This window comes from Linepithema humile, chromosome 3, assembly GCF_040581485.1.
Source record: "Linepithema humile isolate Giens D197 chromosome 3, Lhum_UNIL_v1.0, whole genome shotgun sequence".
Lineage (NCBI taxonomy): Eukaryota > Metazoa > Arthropoda > Insecta > Hymenoptera > Formicidae > Linepithema > Linepithema humile.
In genome coordinates, this window is record NC_090130.1 from 10074040 (window position 1) to 10096003 (window position 21964).

Here is a 21964-nt window from a genome sequence, read left to right on the forward strand (position 1 = left end):
TAGTAGTTAGTTAGTTAGTAGTGTCTTTATTTTCCCCTTGGGGTTAATCCTCAATACACATTTACTTAAACCTAACTTATAACTATCCTTACAATTATTCTTAACTCTAACCTTATTACTAAACCTACTTAAGACTATCCTTAAAATTATCTTATACTACTCCTGCCCTTATCCTCCCGACTGCGAGATCCGGGTCTAGACGCCCTGCCGTCCAACATGCTTTCATCCGGCTGCGCCCTTTCCCTTTTCCCTTCTACCTATACACACACACACACGCTCGCAAAGGTGACTTCCGTTTCCTCTCGCCTTTCTTATCTCCATCTTTTATTCCCGTTCCTTCCCCGACTCTCTCTCTCTCTCTCTCTCTCTCTCTCTCTCTCTCTCTCTCTCTCTCTCTCTCTCTCTCTCTCTCTCTCTCTCTCTCTCTCTCTCTCTCTCTCTCTCTCTCTCTCTCTCTCTCTCTCTCTCTCTCTCTCTCTCTCTCTCTCTCTCTCTCTCTCTCTCTCTCTCTCTCTCTCTCTCTCTCTCTCTCTCTCTCTCTCTCTCTCTCTCTCTCTCTCTCTCTCTCTCTCTCTCTCTCTCTCTCTCTCTCTCTCTCTCTCTCTCTCTCTCTCTCTCTCTCTCTCTCTCTCTCTCTCTCTCTCTCTCTCTCTCTCTCTCTCTCTCTCTCTCTCTCTCTCTCTCTCTCTCTCTCTCTCTCTCTCTCTCTCTCTCTCTCTCTCTCTCTCTCTCTCTCTCTCTCTCTCTCTCTCTCTCTCTCTCTCTCTCTCTCCCTCTCTCTCTCTCTCTCTCTCTCTCTCTCTCTCTCTCTCTCCCCCTCCCCCCCCCCTTCCCCTCTTCCTCTCCCCCTCTCTCCCTCCCACTCTCCTCCCTTTTCCTCTCCTCCTCTATCTCTCTCATCCACCATTCTCCCTCCCCCTCTTCTCCCAAAATCTTTCCCACTTGTTCCTGCCAACTTCCTCCTCCCTCCTTCCATTCCCTGCAACTCTCCCACGCATGCTCCCATGTCTCCTCCTCCGTTCCACATAACCTGCATTTCCTCTTCTCCTCCGTCTCCCAGTACCTTCCCTCCCTCATTTCACTTCCCAACCTAAACCTCGCCACTCTCCTCCATCTACTCTCTCCCCACCCCTTTTTAAGATAACCCGGTACCCCCTCTCCTATCACCTTTCCATACCATCTATTGTATCTTGATCCTCCTATCTTTTCCTCTCTTTCTCTCTCCTGTATCTCCCTGTCCTTTTTTCTAATCTCCCCATATTCTAAATCCTCTTTTTCCCTCCTTCCCTCCTCCTCCTCCGTCTCTATTCCCCTTTCCTCGAAGAACTTTCTCCTCTCTCCCTCCCATTCTGAGTTTGCCCTTCCCTTTCCTACTCTTTCCCTCATCTCCCCCCAGCACCTTCTCGCCAGCTCACTCCCCTTCCCCCCTTCCAGTCTTCTCTCAAAATCCCACGCCCTTTTCCCTGCTCTTCCTCTCAATTTTTCCCTCTTCAACTCCTCCCTTATCATATATCCCGGCGTTCTTCCGTCTACCCCCAACACCCACTTCATGTATCTCTCCTCCAATTTCTCCATCTTCTTTCTTTCTTTCCACCCCCATATTTCCGCTCCGTATCCCATCACCGTCCATACCAATCTGTCGAAAAGCCACATTCTCCTCCCCCAATCCTTCCCAAACCTTCTCTTACCTATCCCCCACACCTGCCCCATTATAGCCGCTGCCCTCTTTACTCTTTCTCTTACATGCTCTTCCTGTTTTCCGTTCCTCTTCAGCGTGTATCCTAAATATCTGAATTCCTTTACCTCTTCTATCACCTTCCCTCTCCACCTCCATACTTTCTTCCCCATCCTTCCTCCCCCCTTTCTAAACCTCAGAATCTTAGTCTTACCTAAATTTAGCTCCAGCCTCTTCCTTTCCAAATACCCCTCCAGCCTCTCTATCATACTCCCCATCTCCTCCTCATTCTCCGCCATCATGACTATGTCGTCCGCGTAAGCTAAGGTGTGTACTCTCCCTTCCCCCAACCTCACCCCTCCCCATCTGATCTTTCCCATCTCCTCCTCCAAATCCGCCGTTACCACATTAAAAAGTAGCGGGCTAAGTGGGCACCCCTGTCTCACCCCTCTTGCCGTCCAGAATGCCTCCCCCATTTCCCCTCCTACCCTTACCCTACTCCTCGTTTCCCTCATAATCTCCTCCACTCTCACTACCAATCCCTCTCTTATCCCACGCTCCCTCATCGCCTCCACCAAAACTCCCCTCTCCACTGAGTCAAACGCCGCCTTCAGATCGACAAACATTGCCACCATCCTTCCCTTCTTCTTTCCCAATTGCTTATTTACCAGATAATTTAACACATAAATATTGTCGATCGTCCCCATTCCTCTCCTGAAGCCCGTCTGATTGTGCGGCATTATTCCCCTACTCTCTATCTCCTCTCTCACTCTCTCCGCCAACACCATCACATACACCTTATACAAGGTCGGCATCATCGTCACCCCCCTATATTCCTCCACCTTCTCTCCCTCCCCCTTTTTCATTATCGGCACTATTACCCCCTCTTTCCAATTTTCCGGCCATCCCTCCCCTTTCCAAACCCTATTGCAAAATCCCCATACCCACTCCTCCAGTTCTTCCCCTCCATACTTCCATACCTCCGCTGGTATCTCATCAATCCCCGCCGCCTTTCCGTCTCTTATCGTTCTCAATGCTCTCCTTATCTCCTCCCTATCTATCTCCTCCTCCTCCTTTCCCTCCCCCTGTCCACTCCTCTCCCCCCCTCTAACCACCCTCCCTTCCACTCCCCCTTCTTTCTTTAGATAATTTACTGAACGTATCGATATTTTCATTAATTCTTTCGTAATTTTTAAAATCAGAAATTAATATTCGTTCAGTTTCTCCTGGCCGGCGGCGATTAAATAATTGTATTGATGTTAAAGTAGCTTTTCCAAGAGAAATCCAATCAGACAATAAAAATTTGTTTTTCAAATTATTGTATGATTCTTTTTGCACTTTTAATAGATGATTCCGCAATTTTTGTATATCTTTCATTGTAGGAAGTTTTGTAATTTTTTGTCTTCTAAATTGAGTTTGAGATTCGACTACAGTTTTGTTAACACTTGCTCCATAATCAACCGTTAACAGTTTTAAAAAATTTTTTGTATTTGTTTTCGTGTTATCGTCATGTTCTTTTATGCATTTTGTTATTAAAAGTTCGCCAATATACTTTACGTAAGTATCAAGATTAGATGCAACAGCTGGCTTTTCATAGGTATCCTTTTCTTTGTCATATTGTGCAACAATATTTATCGCATCTAAAAAAGTATCGTAATATTTTGGGTCATAAATAGAAGTCAAAGACGTTACATCATTATTAATATTTCTCATCGCTATCAATAGACGATTTACAAGCCGCAATCGAGCTCGAATCATTTGTAAATGATGCGATGAGTGTCTATATTTTTTGCACTGGGAATTCGCATACAATAACAACAAACTATCATAACGAATATTGCGCGTTACGTCATCATTTCTCATTACTGGTAAGACTAATCGTCGTACTCTTTCATCAGCTTCTTTGAGACATTTGCCTTCTATTCTTCGACCCATTACTTTAACAATGCGACTTTTTTCTCCTGTCCGACCTGTACATTTTTTGAAATGATGTCTTAATGTCGATTTTAAATAATGACCCTTGCAATTTCCACATGCCAAATAATTTTTCAAAATCTTAGATTGATTTTCTCTTGCTCGTCTACATGGAATAAAACCTTGTCCTTCGTATTGTTTTTCAATATTAAATTTGAAATTTCCTCTTTTTCTTAAAGTATCGATGATCTTTCTTGTTTCGCTACAACTTTTAGGTAAATATTTGAACTTTTGAACGTCAGGTTCCTTAGAATGAACCAATTCGAAATGTCGAGCAATTTTTGCTTGCATTTTGTGACAGAACACACACATATATTTTTTTGTGCCAGCAAATTTTGTAGGTATTACTGTTTGTTCATCTTGCCGAGTTTCACATCCCTCAATATTACTAACATCCATGCCTGTAGATATCGTTGAATCATTATTTTGCGTGTTAGAAAAGTGCTTTTTGATATCATCTTCCTGTTCTGATTTTTCTATTTTCTCGGAGTCACTCGCAGCTGACGAATATTCACTTTGTACATAATCAGAATCACTTTCAGTATCTTTTTCTATTTATAAAAAGAAAAAATATTAAATAATAACAATAAAATAATATTCTGAGGCTCGAAAGTGATATTAATCAAAGAATAAAATAAAGAGGCAAACGAGCCGATGTAGAGTCAAAGTACATATATTTACTTCAATAGTATAAATGTATATAAAACAAACGCTTCTACCTGGATCAGACCTTCATCAGTGTTATTAGATATTAATTTGATATTATGAAAAACTGATTTAAGAATTTTAAATTTCCATTACAAGATACGCATTACGGAATACAATTCGTGTGATACAATTTTTAGTTACATGATACGCATTAACAAGACGCAATTAATATAAATTATAATCTTTATTGTCCAAATCCGTTCTATGTTCAAATTATGAGAACATACTGTTGTGTAAAAAGCCAGCATTTTCAAAGACATTTTTTTGTATAAAATTCGGAATTGTAGCAGAAAAATAATTCGATGATTAAATTCCTTAATTGAGCGGTGGAAGAGAAGGAGTGAATATGTCACTGACAGTCTGAACAAGAGAGATTCACTCTTATGTGTTGCAAGTTAGAACTCTATGATTAAAAATGAGCAACGAATTCCAACTCAATTTTTAATCATAGAGTTCTAACTTGCAACACATAAGAGTGAATCTCTCTTGTTCAGACTGTCAATGACATATTCACTCCTTCTCTTCCACCGCTCAATTAAAGAATTTAATCATCAAATTATTTTTCTGCTACAATTCCAAATTTTATACAAAAAAATGTCTTTGGAAATGCTGGTTTTTTACACAACAGTATGCTCTCATAATTTGAACATAGAACGGATTTGGACAATAAAGATTATAATTTATATTAATTGCGTCTTGTTAATGCGTATCATGTAACTAAAAATTGTGTTACACGAATTGTATTCCGTAATGCGTATCGTGTAATGGAAATTTAAAATTCTTAAATTAGTTTTTTATAATATCAAATTAACATCTAATAACACTGATGAAGGCCTGATCCAGGCAGAAACGTTTGTTTTATATACATTTATACTATTGACGTAAATATATGTACCTTGTCCCTACATCGGTTTTTTATTTTATTCTTTGATTAAATAATAAGTCTAAGACTAAAAATAATCATAAAAATTGAAGTAACAACATATAATATGGTTCTATTACCTTGTATTTCAGTATCATTCTCTTGTGCAAAGCACAAGTTTTTTACATTATTTGTTTTAATTTCTTGAAATTTGCAGGAAGTTGAAGGAAGTTGTTTTTCAGCATTATTATTCAATATTGAATTAAAACTTATATCTATAACGTAACAAATAAACATAGAATATAGATTAATTAAATAGCTAATTTATAACTAACAATAAGTAAATAGTAATTAAATAATTTGTAAAAAAGTAAGCTAATACAAAATTCAATAATTTTATTTACAATTTGTACAAAATAAAAATACTACCTGTATTTAATAAATCAGGAAATTCATTAGAATTTATTAAGTTGGAATCAATTATCTCCTTTTCAAGTATATTAGTATCAAGTATTGATGATATACTTAGATCATTAATGATGTCAGTGCTTGTATTTCTTATGTCATTTTTAACAAAATCGTTAATGTTAGACATGACATCTGTGTTTGTATATAAAAAGCAATTTTCGTCTGAAACATGAAAAAAGTAATTATAAAGGAAGTTTGTTTTACAATATTAATTGATGTAATTAAATAGAAATTAAAATAAACAATGTGGATTAATATTTTTTACATATTAATAAATCTAAATTTATAGTATAGATTAAAGACCAAGTTAAGCTGATGTAAATTTATAATGAATTTATTTGCGTGATTTATTTTTTTAGTTAAAACATAAAGCTTTAGATTAATACTAGTAATATATTAATTCTTATATACAGTGAACCTTTAACATCATCAATGCATGATTGTCCTCGTATAAAGAATGTTGTATTTATCGTGTCAATATTAGTAATTTTACATCTGAAAATAAAAATGTTTAATGTATATTTTCATGCAAAAATATAAAAATTTATTATTTAATAAATACTTACTTATTTGTTGCCACTGCAGTTACTGGATCTAATTTTTTTTCTTGATAACTACCTACAATAAATGACATATTTTACTATGTAAATTAAATTATTATTATTATATATTTATGTTTTATAAGACACTAATAAAAAATTACATAAAAGATTAAATCAATAATATAAAACGAAAAATAACATTTTTATTATCATGCAATTAAAAATTTAAAAAATTAAAAAATTACTTCACCTTCATCATTGATCATTTTTGATATTTCAGATAAGGAAATATCTGATACAGTTAAATTTTCAGAAATATTCAGTTCTGTAGAAAGTTTAGACTTCTCTGTTGGAGATGCTGTTGAAAATAGAAAAATGAAAATTATATTTACGAATTAATTCTTATATATTAATTCTTTATATTAATTCTTATATACAGGGAACCTTTAACATCATCAATGCATGAGTGTCCTCGTATAATGAATTTTGTATTTATCGTATCAATATTAGTAATTTTACATCTGAAAATAAAATTGTTTAATGTAAATTTTTATGCAAAAATACAAAAATTATCATTTCATAAATACCCACTTATTTGTTGCCACTGCAGTCACTGGATGTAATTTTTTTTCTTGATAACTACCTGCAATAAATGACACATATTTTACCATGTAAATTAAATTATTATTATATATTATGTATTTATGTTTTATAAGACACTAATAAAAAAAGTTACATAAAAGATTAAGTCAATAAAATAAAATAAAAAATAACATTTTTATTATTATGCAATTAAAAATTAAAGAAATAAAAAAATTACTTCACCTTCATCATCGATCATTTTTGATATTTTAGATAAGGAAATATCTGATACAGTTACATTTTCAGAAATATTCAGTTTTGTAGAAACTTTAGACTTCTCTATTGGAAATGCTATTGAAAATAGAAAAATGAAAATTATATTTACGAATTATAGAACTTGAATAAAATTGTAATTTTACTTTTGATATATGATTTTACTTTTCTGATTAATTAGTTTTCTGGTTTCAAATATCATGGAAATAATAAGTATCTTAGAAACTTCTTTCTTCGTCAAAAATATAGCTAAATTTTAAAGTAATTATAAGCCTAATGTATATGTAATAAATAAATAATTAACAATATAACCTTTAAAATTAATTTCTTCCATAGATTTTTTTTTCTTTAAAATATGTGATGTAATATTTTTAGAAATATTTATTTTAGATACTTTTTCTTCTGAAAATTTAGTTGTTCAGTTGTTCATAATCATAAATATAATGTATACATATGTAAATAAATACCATATGGACATAATAATCTTACCTTTAATTTCACACTTTTTCTTAAGTTTGTTTCTTTTCAAAACAGTCTTATCCTTGTGTAATACTGTTTTATTCTCACAAACATCATTCATGCAAATTTTTTGTTTGCCGTTCAAAGATTTAGCTGCGATCACAAAAAATAATTTATTCACATGAACTGTTCTTGTTTGCCTGATATATCTTTATATATATATATATATATATATATAATATTAAAATAAAAAACTTGTCAAAGACACTTACCATTATATGTATTTTTTTGTTGTATTGTTTCAATATTGTTTCCTTTATTATGTACTTTGTAACGCATTAGTACAACTCGTGGCATTATATCTTGACCCAGATAGCAAGTTGCCCGCAAGTTGCTATTAATTTGCTTGAAATTGCTTTATTAAAGTTGCCTTCAATATTGAGGAAAGCGGCTTCCGATTTTGTCTATTGGATTGTCGATTTTTATTGCTAGGAACAGTTACAAGCAACTTGATGGCAACAGTTGCCTTCTTACGAATCAGTCATATAATAGATTGTTGGAAATCATATGGCAACATGACGGAAATAGTTTCCACCTAAAATCTTAATTCCATTAGTTGCTAATAATCTGACGATAATTTGAAGGAAACCGTTGCCGTTAAAAAAAGACTCATCTGAGACATTGATTGTGTATCATGCAATATATATAGTGAAAATTACTAAAATGAGCAAATTTATTAATGTATCTGTGATTTGAGAGTCAATTCTGTATCATGAAATGTAGTGAAAATTACAGAAAAAAAAAAAATAACTAAAAAAAAAATTTACTAAAAAGTATATAATCTTATTGTTTAATAAGTAATAAAATTGCTTACTTTTTGTAATTTTTACTACATTGCATGAATACAGAATACAAAATCGACTCCTAAATTACAGATGCATTCATTGCATACAGATGCATAAATTTGCTCATTTTTGTAATTTTTATTATGTTGCATGACACAATCAATATCCTGGTAAGATTTTGGTAGGCTATCAAGGTCATGCTTCACAATAATTAACCATAATTATATAATTGGATTCAAAAGTTTATTTAAAAAGTATCTTTTCAACATTCTTTTAGAATTTTCTTTATTAATGATTGCCCATATTCTGGGAAAATAAAATTTTTATAGCTATTATATATTTTATTGCTACCCAATTAAATAATAAGTGTCCTTACAAAATTAAATTAGACTTTCCAAACACTTTACAAAAAAAACAACACACTTATTGGCCAATCCAACACTATATAAATGAATATTTGTATCTACGCATTTTTTATATAAAATATATTTATGAAAATAAGAATGCACGTTAACAACATAAAAGAAACCGAAAATAAGAATGCACGTTAACAACATAAAAAAAACCGAAAAGATAACTTTAAGATAAAGATAACTTTATGAATCATTTGATGAGTGCTCATTTTCATCGCTATCATTTTCTACGTCTGTAACGTTATGTTCATTTTCTGAATTTCTATTATCCCTGTCGTTATCATCATTTTCTGAATTTCTATTATCCCCGTCGTTATCATCATTATATAATGCATCTGCAGTTGCCTGCAAATTTCTCCGATTTCCTTGTACACCTGGATGTCTACCTCTGGCATTCCGGAATCGTTGTTTGGCAATTTTCAAGGATGCGACGATATTTTTTTGGAATTCTTCTCTGGTTGGTTTAGGATAATACCTATTTGACGCTACGGCTTCTGAAAAATAATCAATATTATAATCAATATTGTACACACAGTGGACTAACAAATATACACAAATATACATACGGTAAATCGCTTGACATAAAATTGTATTATAGAATGGGAATTTAATATCATTAATTCCCCACCATGTCATTTGTCCGGCTACTTGCATCGTTAAAGCTTCTTTTATACATTGATGCACGCTATCTTTTAATGTTATGCAGTTTAAAAATTTAAAGTACTGTACCTATAAACATACAAATTATTGCAATAAAAGTAAAAAAGGTTAATCAATAAAGAGATAAGTTAGTTACATGCTATTTAATATTCTGAATTATGTATATGTGTAAAAGAATAATTCCGCAAACGTTTCGATCTGTAATAAAGTTATTTTCGAATACGATGATAGTCATTTAGAAAATAAACATTAAAAATAAATAAATACAATATTAATTAAGACTGATTCTAACAAGATTAACGATTCAAAACTGTCGAGGTATAAAACAAATTCTGAAGATATACAAATTATTACATAATATAAATTGAAATATACATCTATAAAGCAATTTCTTATGTGTATATTAAATATGAATTAATTTAATATTTACAACTTCTTCATAAACGGCGTTATCCTTTGTAAACATTTGTATTGCTTCTATTGTCGAAAATGGAAGAATTCGCGGCTTTGTAGGAATTGTATTAATAACGTTGCAATCGATTTTTCGCTCTATTGTATTCAATCGTTCATTTGTTCTTCTGAAATTAATTGATTATAATTAGTAATATTAATAAACAATGTGTGTGAAAATACTAAGATAAATATTTAACGGTAATAGTCCATCTAATTGTTTTAATGTGTGATTAATATTTCATATTCATCAAAACTTTTAAATAGATTGAATGAAACAAGTATATGTTTTTCTGAGAACAAAAATCAAAAATATTATAGATTATAAGAAGTTTCAAATTGAGAAATGTTTAAAAAAAAATTATATATATAACGTAGTAAACATATTAAAATAAAGTATAATTAGAAGCATATATTCTGAAACCAATCAATGATATCAAAACGATAATAATGTTCAAAATATGTTAGTTATTCTTGCATTCCTTTATTTAGAATCATTCAGAATAAAAAAAGAATATTTCATTACTTATTTAGTCATATTGTTTCAAATATATTTTACAAATTTTTGCTCAGAAGCAAACTTGTAACGTTTAAAAATTTTTATGAACTATTTATTAAAAACTTTTAGAGAGAAAGTAAATATATATTATTCAAAACAGAGTTATTATCTATTTTCAATTTTAGTTAAAATAAGAAAATATATACGTACTGCATTTTATGCTGTAAGTCGCGAAGTATTTCAATTACTTGCGATATTTCATTTTTTTCTCTTGCTATTGGTGCATTATTTTCCAATTGTATTTGATGTGATGGTATAACTTTTTGAAGTGGTTCAATTGATACGGTATTTCCCAATTCTTGTATGTGATATGATTCTTGCACTAATGAATTTGCATTTTCAACATTTGATACAGGTTGACAACATGGTTGTAAATTGTGTAGCAACTGCATCTCATTCTCCAAAGGAATACTATGTGGATAAATGGGTGATGATGTAATATTTTCCGAAACTTCTTTATGTTGTATGTTATTCTTCATTAAATTTCTGTTTAATTCTTGAGTTATATGATGAAAACTGTTTCCATTAATGCCAGATTGTTGTGGTGATATACTTGTTGCATTATTCGCTTTAAATGATTGAAAGTTGTTAATAGTCTGTTGCTGTGCATTTTCTGTAAAATTGTCTGTTGCATTTTGTCCAGTATTATTAGAAACATTTTGTCCAGTAAGAGGTATTGGGTGATATGGTAATCGATGTTTTTGATTATACGTTAGTGTGTATGGAGTATTTTGATAGGTCTTATCAGACATAATGCGTACCCTTGTACAGTTTGAATCCTTATTGAAATTAGAATTACACGGCACATTTTCATTATTCATAACATTATGGATATCTTGTAAAGTAGATGAAACTTTTTTCTTTGCTTTTTCTTCATTAATATACTTAGATTTTTTTTTAACCTTCACTCCTTCTTTGCTCGAAGTAGTTTCGAATCGATGTGGTTTTTTACATAATCTTTTTGGACGATGTATGGATCTAAAAACAAGACAAAAATAATCTAAACATTAATATTGTCAACATAAACATAAAATAGTAATAATACTTTTTCTGTAACAGTAACTGTAATTGTAAAAAATTCCCACAATATTTTAATAAGCACAATATTTTGAGCGCAATATTCATCACGCTATACAGGGTGTCAATTAAGTCCGGGACGGCTGAATATTTTCTCATGTAAGGTATTTTTGAAAAGGTCAAGGTCATTTCTGAAGTAATTTTCAACGAGGAATTCAACGGTGACCTTCAATTTGACCTTGAGCTTGACCTTCAAGGTCATTTCAAGGTTAGGTTAGGTTTTTTAAATAGAAACCCCTATTTTTGATTTCAAAATCTAATAGCTGGTGTCAAGAGCTTTTCAAAACACTATAATGAAGTTATTTTTCATTAAGTACTTTTCGAGTTATGAGGCTTGTAAATTACAGTATTTTGACATAAAATACAAAATATCTTGTAAAACATTTAATTTTTGGAAATCTTACTTTAATACTTTTATGCATAAAATAATAAGACGAATCAATTGGTATAAAGAAAACACATAGTTGCTTTCAAGAAAAAATATGTAGTTTGCAACATGCAACTGCATACTTTTTCTTGAAAGCAACTATGTGTTTTCTTTATACCAATTGATTCGTCTTATTATTTTATGCATAAAAGTATTAAAGTAAGATTCCCAAAAATTAAATGTTTTACAAGATATTTTGTATTTTATGTCAAAATACTGTAATTTACAAGCCTCATAACTCGAAAAGTACTTAATGAAAAATAACTTCATTATAGTGTTTTGAAAAGCTCTTGACACCAGCTATTAGATTTTAGAATCAAAAATAGGGGTTTCTATTTAAAAAACCTAACCTAACCTTGAAATGACCTTGAAGGTCAAGCTCAAGGTCAAATTGAAGGTCACCGTTGAATTCCTCGTTGAAAATTACTTCAGAAATGACCTTGACCTTTTTCAAAAATACCTTACATGAGAAAATATTCAGCCGTCCCGGGACTTAATTGACACCCTGTATAAAGATTTGAACAAGCAACATGTATCAAATTCTTGCGAAATAAGTTTGTTAACGACGTGAAAATACATACATGAAAAGTATAAAATGTACATACATATACAATTACCTTTAAATATTTTAAGATGATCGATGTGATATGTGATGTGACAATTTTTTTATGCAAAAAATGTTTATAATCACTTTTGATAACAAAGTTTATTGTTATTTACATAAATACCATACTTTATAATTATATATATATATATATATATAATTAATATATTATTATATATTATTATATATATTATTGATAATATATATTATTATTATATATATTATTATTATATATTATTGATAATCAATAAAAAAAGAAAATTTTTCTTTATTTTATAGCATTACTGCAACGATAAATTCGTCTTTTATTATATTATCTTGTATTACTTCATTATTAGAAAGACAACTAAAATAAGGCATTTTAAAACATTTAGCTTTGATATTTTTTAATGGAATAATATCATAATCATGAGCTAATCTAGAACACTTGTAAATACCGACGGAGGATGAGTTGATGCCAATATTGTTAAAATCTGTTACTCGTAGAAATTTTTTAATAACAATAAAAAAATTATTTTCACATTGTAAAATATTTTTTACGCAACATATATTTGAGTCTGATAAAATACAACAATCGTCTTGTTGACTAATACCAATTGTAATATCCAAAGTTTTTAAAAATTTGTACTGGTCATACATCCTAGAATTATTGTCAGCATAAGGTAATGGACCCTGCTCGTGTTTTTTCCACACTTTTATATAATCATTTTGTACAATAGACTTCCTTTTGCATTGTTCTTGCTCCGCACGCCTTGCAGCAATTTGTTGTAAGGAAAGATGTGGTTTTCTACACATTCTTTTGAAATTAATTATGCTGTTTTCATAAGGAAATGCTGAATAACTATCTAAAGGGCCAAATCGAAGTACATCTTCGATTAAATGTAGAATTCCATGTATATTGTATGATAAAAAAGTTGGGCCATAAATGTCTTCAGAAAGCAACACAAATTTCTTTATAGCTATTTCAGAAAAAACTAGATTTCTATTTGTATTATATACCGACGAAACAAGAATGCGCATGGAAATATGGAAAAGTAAAAAATGATTATATACGTAATCTTTAATAACTCCTTTAAAACATACTATTCCAACATATAACATAATTTGACGCCACTGGGTGGCTTTAAATTGGTCACAGTCAACAAGCGATTCAACACGGCGTGCAAATTCTCGTGGACAATATTTCGATAGAACCTTCAACCGATTTGAAATAATTTCGATTTGAATTCCCGATAATTTAGTATTTTTCGTATAAGTCCCGCGTAACCATGTCAAAGTTAATTTTTTCATTACTCCTAGACAACACAGATGCATATATTCAAAGACAACATCTTTAACCATATTGAAAGATAAATAAGATAATGGACTTGAGCCTTTATGATGCTCCTGATCTATTTGTTGTTTGTATTCTTCATTTGTGCGTTGTGTATGCTCAACACCTCTAAGTACCATATATCTTCCAATACTAAACCCGTTAACTGTGCATTTTGAGCATGGACTGGAAGAACAGTGACCTTTATGTCCTAAAATAAATGCTCTAGCTGGCGCATCTGCGATAAAGCATCGTAATTTTATTAAGAATTTTTTATTTTTAAAGATAATTCCACCTTCATTAAAAATTTCATGTAAATCGGAGTTACAATACTGGAAAAACTCTTCTGCACTGTTAGGTTTTTTTGGACCTTTATATATGCCTACAGTTTCTGGAATAGATTTTGGAATATTAGCAATTCTGCATTGAATTGGCCAAATATCATGTTTCCCACTTTTATATAATTTTGCACCATCCGTACTAATATCAATTTCGAGAATTTCGGGAATCAATGACAAATTTACATATTCAAGGGTTTGAGCCAGACATTTCTTTACCCCAATATGTAAATATTCTCCTGGCTCAATTTTATATAAAATTGAACGAATGTGTGGTGTGAAGAGCAATGTTCGGATATCTTTGGGTAAAAATGTTAAGCAACTATGACTTCTTAAAACTGTTAAAATACGGTTACCCAAAATGTGATTTGCATCAACTAGAACAGCTGCTAAGTTTTTCTGAAAAATTACTTTATTATTTGTATTCATAACTTTAATCCTATCTACATTGTTTATACATGAATGAAGAGAATATTTATTTGCAGCAAGTTGTGCAATCGGAGCAAAAATTTCTTGTACAAAATAATTTTCGTTGCAGTCTTCAAAATTTTGAGGTTTTATAATATATTCTTTAACATTTTGAGATTCTATATTTTCAGCAAAGTTTTCAAGCGAAATATTTACAGGACTACTATCTATCAAAAGTGATTTTTTAACACTAATTGCTTTTTTTATCATTTGTTTCTGATAGGCTAATCTTAACCTTTGTTGCCTTTTTGATACAGCATGAAGAGACTTGTAGTAGCGCGAATTGTTAGTTTCCAATTGAATTTGCTTCATTTTTAAATTTGAATTAGATCCAGATTATTTACACTGCGAAAAAATTAAAATAAATAGGTACATGTAATTAACATACAACTTCTTGTTCAGTGAATGCATATAAATTGTTGTATAACTTTAGGAACGAAATTTAAGCGCATAATCTTTTATATTGTAATATTTTCTATTATATAATGAAAGTTTTAAAATAGAAAAGTGCAAAAAAGTTTCCAAGCATAGAACTAAACCACATAAAATAAAGTTTTTATTCAATAAAGTCATTGTATTACAATGTGACTTTATTACCAATGCTTTAATAAAAATGTTTGAATCTTTTATTCATACTACTGGACATTTAGATGTATCACTAAAAATCAAAATACAATGAATCATATTGGAAACTCACTTCGCTGGTATTCTAGTAATCAAACAGCTACGATATATAAAGTTTATATAAAAAAATATCGAAGAACATGTATGTACATACATGCGTGCAGGAAGAAACAGAAGAAGAATAGAAACAATTAAATAGTGCAAGATTAATTTGATAAATTATAAATAATTAAAATTTCTTTAAATGTATTTTTCTCATTAATTAAGTTTATGCAAATATGCACTACTTTAAAATGTTCCACATATGCATCAGTTTAAAATTAAAAAGTTTTTAAGATTATTGATTGAAAAATTGACATTGAGTATACTAACAGAACAGAATTTGTAATGTGTTATTTCAATTTTGTAATATAAATACATATACAAATAATTAAATATTTAATTTTTTAAATAAAATAATTATCAAATAATTACCACTAAATTTACTTATATAAAGATTCTGTTCTATTAGATCTTTTGTTAATCTTTAATCCAAATTTCATAAAAATCCATTGAAATTTGTCATATAAAATACATTCTCTTCCTAGAGTATATTTTTCATGCATTTAATCAATATAAAAATGTTTGTTTAGATACTTAAGTCTAAGTTTTTAAATTAAAATCACTTTTTATATGCAATATGATAAAAAATATTATAAATAAAATAAAATAGTATGATAAATATGATAAACATAAAATAGAAAATTTAAACATTTTTTAATTCCATGCAACTAAATTTTCACTTTAATGATACAGTCTTTTTAGAAACAAAGATTGATTATTTTAAAATATGACTCTTTCATTTGGCTCCATTTATAAAATATGTTGCTATAATAAAGTTTGAATAAATATTTCTTATTGTTATTTGTTTTACATTGTTCAAGTAACACATGTAACAAAAAATTTAATGAAACAATCTAAATTTTTTAATAATCTGTATTTAATTTTAACACTATTATTACTTTAAGATTCAATGTTTCTTTTGAAATATTTATGAATATAATTTAGAAGATACAAAATCTTTAACAATAACATATTTTAACTAATATAATGGGCTCTTTTTATAAAATAATTTTAATTACAGAGCAGTATATTAAGAGTTAAAAGCTAGAACTCAAATACATTAATGTTTTATTTTAATTTTTATTAATTAATTTATATTAATTAATTTGTATTTGCAAGTAATTTTAATTTTTATTAATTAATTTGTATTAATTTGTTAAATTGAGCACCAAGATCTAGCTTAGACTCTTAATACACTACTTCATAATTTAAATTACTAAACTTTTAATCAATATATACACAAGTAAAAAGAGTAAGAGAATCAATCTTTCAAATATCTTTTCTAAAAATTACTCACTATTTTCGACTGAAGCAAAATTGAAATACAAATTTTTTTTGCTACTTTATTCATTTATTCTCCTCATTGTAATTTCAATTTTTTCATCGACAATAATTGAATGTTGTCTAATATTTTAAATATTTTCGTAGATTCTACCAATTACTTTTAATTTGTAATCAATTAATCCAAAAACATAATATAGAGCAAAATAAATAAAATATTTCAACTAAATATTATTTCATAACATTTAATGCAATTTAATATAATTTAATAAAAAGAATTAATAGTGCAAAAATACTGTCGTAGTGAAAGTTTATAGAAAATTTTTTTGAATGTGAATTATAATGTACAATATATTTATACTTACCGCATCGCAGTAAAACTTTTTTCGAGAAATGATATCAAAAAACGACAATGCTAAATTTATATCTATTATATAGTATATTATACATATATAGTAGTAAATAAACTGTGATACACTGCCAATTTTAAATCTGAAATTATTTAAAATAAATGCACAATTAACATATAAAATATTATTTAATAATCAATCCTACGGAAAATATGTGATTTACTTACATTATTCGCACTGATTATTCTTAGAGTTAGAGGTTATTGTGCGTCTTGCGACGTAGTAGTGTACTGCCGAGTCAGACTTTGTTATTCTTCTTTCTTCTAATGATATCTGCTCTCAAAATGAGAGTCCTCAACATTTCACGTATTAAATACACATAGAAGACACAATTGTGCCGAAATTGTTAAAATGTTGTATAATAAAGAACAGCGAGAAACGGATTACGCACGTGCACGCACGCGAGACCGGAAGAAACAATGCTGCCAACGATCTGGGCTGCGGGCGGCAACGCGCACATCATGCCGCCCGCAGCCAATAACGCGCTCTTTTTAGTCCAAATGTAAAAATTAATATCTTGCTTATTATTGCTCAAATCGCAAAACTATAAAGGATTTTTCTACTCGGTTTAACCCACTCTACCTGTATAAGAAAGGTGTTTCATCATGTCGGGGACACTCTGTATATATGTATAGATATTTTTTTTTTATTATGTATATATATATATATATATATATATACATAGATAGTATATATATATAGATATTTAATAGACATTTTTTCGATTTGTATTTCTCACTAAGGAGTATTGCCATAAATAATGATTAATATTTTTATCTTTAAATTTAATAATAATTTAATAATAATTCAAATTTAATAATAATTTGAAAAACTAATCACATTCGATACTATTTAGGCTGCATTCCAAAATTACTGCCAGTACTAAAAATCTATATTTCACGTTACGTATATTACAGATTTTCAATACCGGCAGTCAATTTTGGACACAGCCTTAGCCGCTCAGTGATTGTAATACTGGGAATATATGGATGAAACTTAGTGTCTCACGGAAACGCAAGACGTAATTTACATCTTCTCTCAATGCTGTTAAATGGGCCGAGTTGCCCTTCATGTACCGTAGTAAATGCATTATAAGCGCGCGGACCTTAATGGATATTTATTTAAATATATATATATATATATGGTATATATATATATATATATATATATATACCATATATAGTATATATGGTACCATATGGTATATATATATATATATATATATATATATATACCATATATATATATATATATTTAAATAAATATCCATTAAGGTCCGCGCGCTTATAATGCATTTACTACGGTACATGAAGGGCAACTCGGCCCATTTAACAGCATTGAGAGAAGATGTAAATTACGTCTTGCGTTTCCGTGAGACACTAAGTTTCATCCATATATTCCCAGTATTACAATCACTGAGCGGCTAAGGCTGTGTCCGAAATTGACTGCCGGTATTGAAAATCTGTAATATACGTAACGTGAAATATAGATTTTTAGTACTGGCAGTAATTTTGGAATGCAGCCTAAATAGTATCGAATGTGATTAGTTTTTCAAATTATTATTAAATTTGAATTATTATTAAATTATTATTAAATTTAAAGATAAAAATATTAATCATTATTTATGGCAATACTCCTTAGTGAGAAATACAAATCGAAAAAATGTCTATTAAATATCTATTATGTCTATTAAACGTTTTTCCATTCACTCAACGGAAATGTGAAATAAATATTTTACGAAAACGATTTCCAACAGATTGTAATAATTTTTATGACAATAAATGTGCTACAGCATTTCCGCTTGTTTGCGCAGGCAATCGTTGTCTGCATAATGCCTTTAGTTTGACCTAAACAAAATTATTATTGTCTCGATAATAGCAATATGATGACAACTGAAGAGAAACTTGTGTCAAGCAATCATTTTCCTTTTTGTACCAAAGACGCTTTTGCTATCTGGGGAAATGATGAAAATGCAAAAATAATTCAATGTTTTTACGTATTATATAAAACACAATGTAATGTCCGGAATATACTTACTTCCCAATGTGTTTTGTTCTTCTTTTGCTTTTAACACATTACGTTTCCTTAATGAATACATTTTATACAGCTACCAAAAAAACTTACTTTATAGCAGAATGACGAATAACGCGCCAAGTTTTACTTATGTTAGCTACTATCATAGACATAGTAGTATATAGAGCGTACCATGTGCCTGCCATAGATGTTGTTCACGAGTGCGCCTCCGATAGCTCGGGGAGCGAATCTTGTTACGTTATCACGCCGACGGCTCGGAACATTAATCAGCTTGTGACTGATAGGTGCCGGTAATCAGACTGAACGACAATTGACGTGAAGATCTTTAATGAGCAAAGTCACTTAATGACCACGTACATTTTACGCGGATCGCGAAGACCTGTAATCGCGCGGACTCCGTTCTGACTCCCACACGACCTAATACTCGCTCGCACGTTTCCCGCTTTCGACTGACTGACTCTCGTTCGGAGCGCGCTCCGGAACGTTGGTCCTTTTCTAACGAAAAGGAGATGGATCCACGAATGACAATTGTCAATAGATCTCGCGATCTAATTAGGCCTATCAGGAGCGACCAGCAGTGCGAACGTCGTTGCTGTGCAAACAATGCTGTTTGTCACGTAGGCCAATGTTTTGATCATCGGCATCAACAATTACCGGCTGACTATGTCCTTCGACAAGGCCTTGATGCTTCTAGAAGGTTCGCACTGCTGCTCGCGAACAGATGTAGTAAGCATAGATTGTTCATCGACGTTCGCAGAGTGTCGAGATTTAGAAAAAGAGAGAAAATAAGCAGTTTTTTTTCTCTATCATACATAAGAAGAGCATTTATTGCGGCTTTACTATTCCCCACTCAGCTCTATTCTTTCCACTACATAATATACTTCTTCTAATCAAACTGAACAGAGATAGCAACTCTGCCGATTTTTCGTGCTCTCTTTCTAAACTGCTACGCTCGCCGTTCAGGCATAGAGATAGGGAATGAGTAGTCTATTAGCGTTTTCGATTATACAGGATTTGAACGACCCAGGGTTGATCAATCACTATTTTACTATAAATGCAAGTCTTTCATTGGTGGAGAGGTTGCAATGACGTCATTAACCAACCCTGGGTCGTTCAAATCCTGTATAATCGAAAACGCTATATACTTACTACGTTTGCCAATAATATACACTATATATATTTGTTCATAGTTGACGTGCGAAAGAGATGAAACATCTCAGTCTCTCATCTCTTTCTAATAGACAGAGAACAACTTTTTGTTAGAGAGAGAAAAGAGAATAAAAATGAGTTATTGTGTTCCCTCTTTCCTACGCGTGCCGACTAGGTCTCGCACGTCATGCTCAATCTATCTATGTTATTATGTCTATAGCTACTTTTGTGTAAAAAATGTGAATGCCATTATTAATTTCTCAGATACTAATAGATATATATAAATCACACGACACATCATTCAAGTGTTTTATAGATCATATGGTACATATTTGCACTTTCTATTTTTCAGCAATCGATATCTTTCTTTTCAAAATAATAAATGATTTAACATATAAATGTTAAAGGCAATGTTAACAGGCAATTAGATTGATATAAAAACATATATATGTTTACATATGGACTATTATGGGAACATGGATATTTTTGAGGACTTTTATAGTACGTACATACTATAAAAGTCCTCGAAAATACCCATCCATATAAAACAGTTAAAATATGCAAAATACAGTATAGTTCGCAATTATAGCTATAAGGTGATATTGCTGAGTTCAAATCGTATTAAAACATATAACAATTTCAATTTTATACATCTATGTTCCCATAATAGTCCATATATTGCGACGTGAACTAGCCTCGGAATCACGCCAGATCCGAGGGAGCACGCCCAATGGAAATCGGTACTCGAGGCATCGGCAATAACTGCTCGACTCGGTAACTTACGGTATCAGAAACAGATGCTTAATTCGGTAACTCGCGGTACTCCACGCTCGTCGGGAGCAAGGTAACTCGCGAAATCGGCAATAACTGCACGATTCGGTAACTCGCGGTACTCCACACAATTCGGGAGCAAGGTAACTCACGCGATAACGGTAACCGGGAATGGGCGCCAGGTGCGAATAATCGCACCGCGGTATCGGTAACTTTAATAGTTCTCAAAATTTGCTCGGCCGCTCCCCGCTCAGTATGGCAGAGGGGCGCAGTCCTTTTACTTAACGTAGATATCTGGAGTGAGAGGTGAACACAAGGACAACTCAATCATTAATATTTAACAATAATGTATTTCCATGATTCGGTTACAAGGGTAAAGATGCGTAGATCGTTCGGCCTGAGCCGATACGGCGGAAATAGTCTAGTACGGTAGTAAGGTAATTCGCTCAATCAATCGATAACGAGAACAAATTTCGGTAACCATATGAAATCTCGGAAACGCGATCACGATAATTCGCAGCTGATCCGACGATATTCGACAAAACAAATGACTTGTATTACGACCATCCGATACGGCCGGTGAAGGCCAAATAAATATACTTTGAACGACGGTAGCCTAACGGCCAGAAATGAGATGTCGCGGAGCGGCTATTTTCGCGGGCTTTCACGTTTCTCGCCGAGACGCTAACGAGGCGGTAACAGCGGTCTCGCGGAGAACGCTCCCGAGCAAAATCCGTCTGCGGGCATCCGCCCACGGTACTTTCGGTACGGTGATAACGCGACAAAAACGGTAACAAAACGATATCGTAAGGAAGACTGTAGCAATTAATCAGTATTCTACAAAAAGAAACGGTAACGGAAAAACGGTAGCAATTAGTCAGTATTCTACAAAAAGAA

The 21964-nt window shown here is 31.3% G+C and overlaps 2 protein-coding genes across 4 annotated transcripts; both read right to left on the reverse strand.

The window, feature by feature from the left end:
* Positions 1 to 5282: 5282 nt before the first annotated feature.
* Positions 5283 to 6905, reverse strand: LOC136998631 (uncharacterized). Its single transcript, XM_067351654.1, has 7 exons — positions 6821 to 6905; positions 6674 to 6750; positions 6480 to 6587; positions 6254 to 6305; positions 6106 to 6182; positions 5649 to 5849; positions 5283 to 5494 (listed from the first exon to the last, which is right to left on the reverse strand). Exons 1-7 carry the CDS (start codon positions 6898 to 6900, stop codon positions 5289 to 5291), a joined length of 801 nt encoding a protein of 266 aa, XP_067207755.1. The 5' UTR covers positions 6901 to 6905; the 3' UTR covers positions 5283 to 5288.
* Positions 6906 to 8609: 1704 nt separating this feature from the next.
* LOC136998325 (uncharacterized) lies at positions 8610 to 17705 on the reverse strand. 3 transcript variants are annotated; one of them, XM_067350854.1, is made up of 7 exons: positions 17281 to 17705; positions 17069 to 17195; positions 11232 to 11448; positions 10621 to 11038; positions 9892 to 10039; positions 9368 to 9530; positions 8610 to 9295 (listed from the first exon to the last, which is right to left on the reverse strand). In XM_067350854.1, exons 4-7 carry the CDS (start codon positions 10947 to 10949, stop codon positions 8985 to 8987), a joined length of 951 nt encoding a protein of 316 aa, XP_067206955.1. In that variant the 5' UTR covers positions 10950 to 11038; positions 11232 to 11448; positions 17069 to 17195; positions 17281 to 17705; the 3' UTR covers positions 8610 to 8984. The 3 variants fall into 3 exon arrangements, with proteins under 3 accessions (XP_067206955.1, XP_067206956.1, XP_067206954.1); XM_067350855.1 differs by lacking the exons at positions 17069 to 17195; positions 17281 to 17705 and having other exon boundaries at positions 10621 to 10881; positions 11232 to 11442; XM_067350853.1 differs by lacking the exons at positions 11232 to 11448; positions 17069 to 17195; positions 17281 to 17705 and having other exon boundaries at positions 10621 to 11225.
* Positions 17706 to 21964: the final 4259 nt, after the last annotated feature.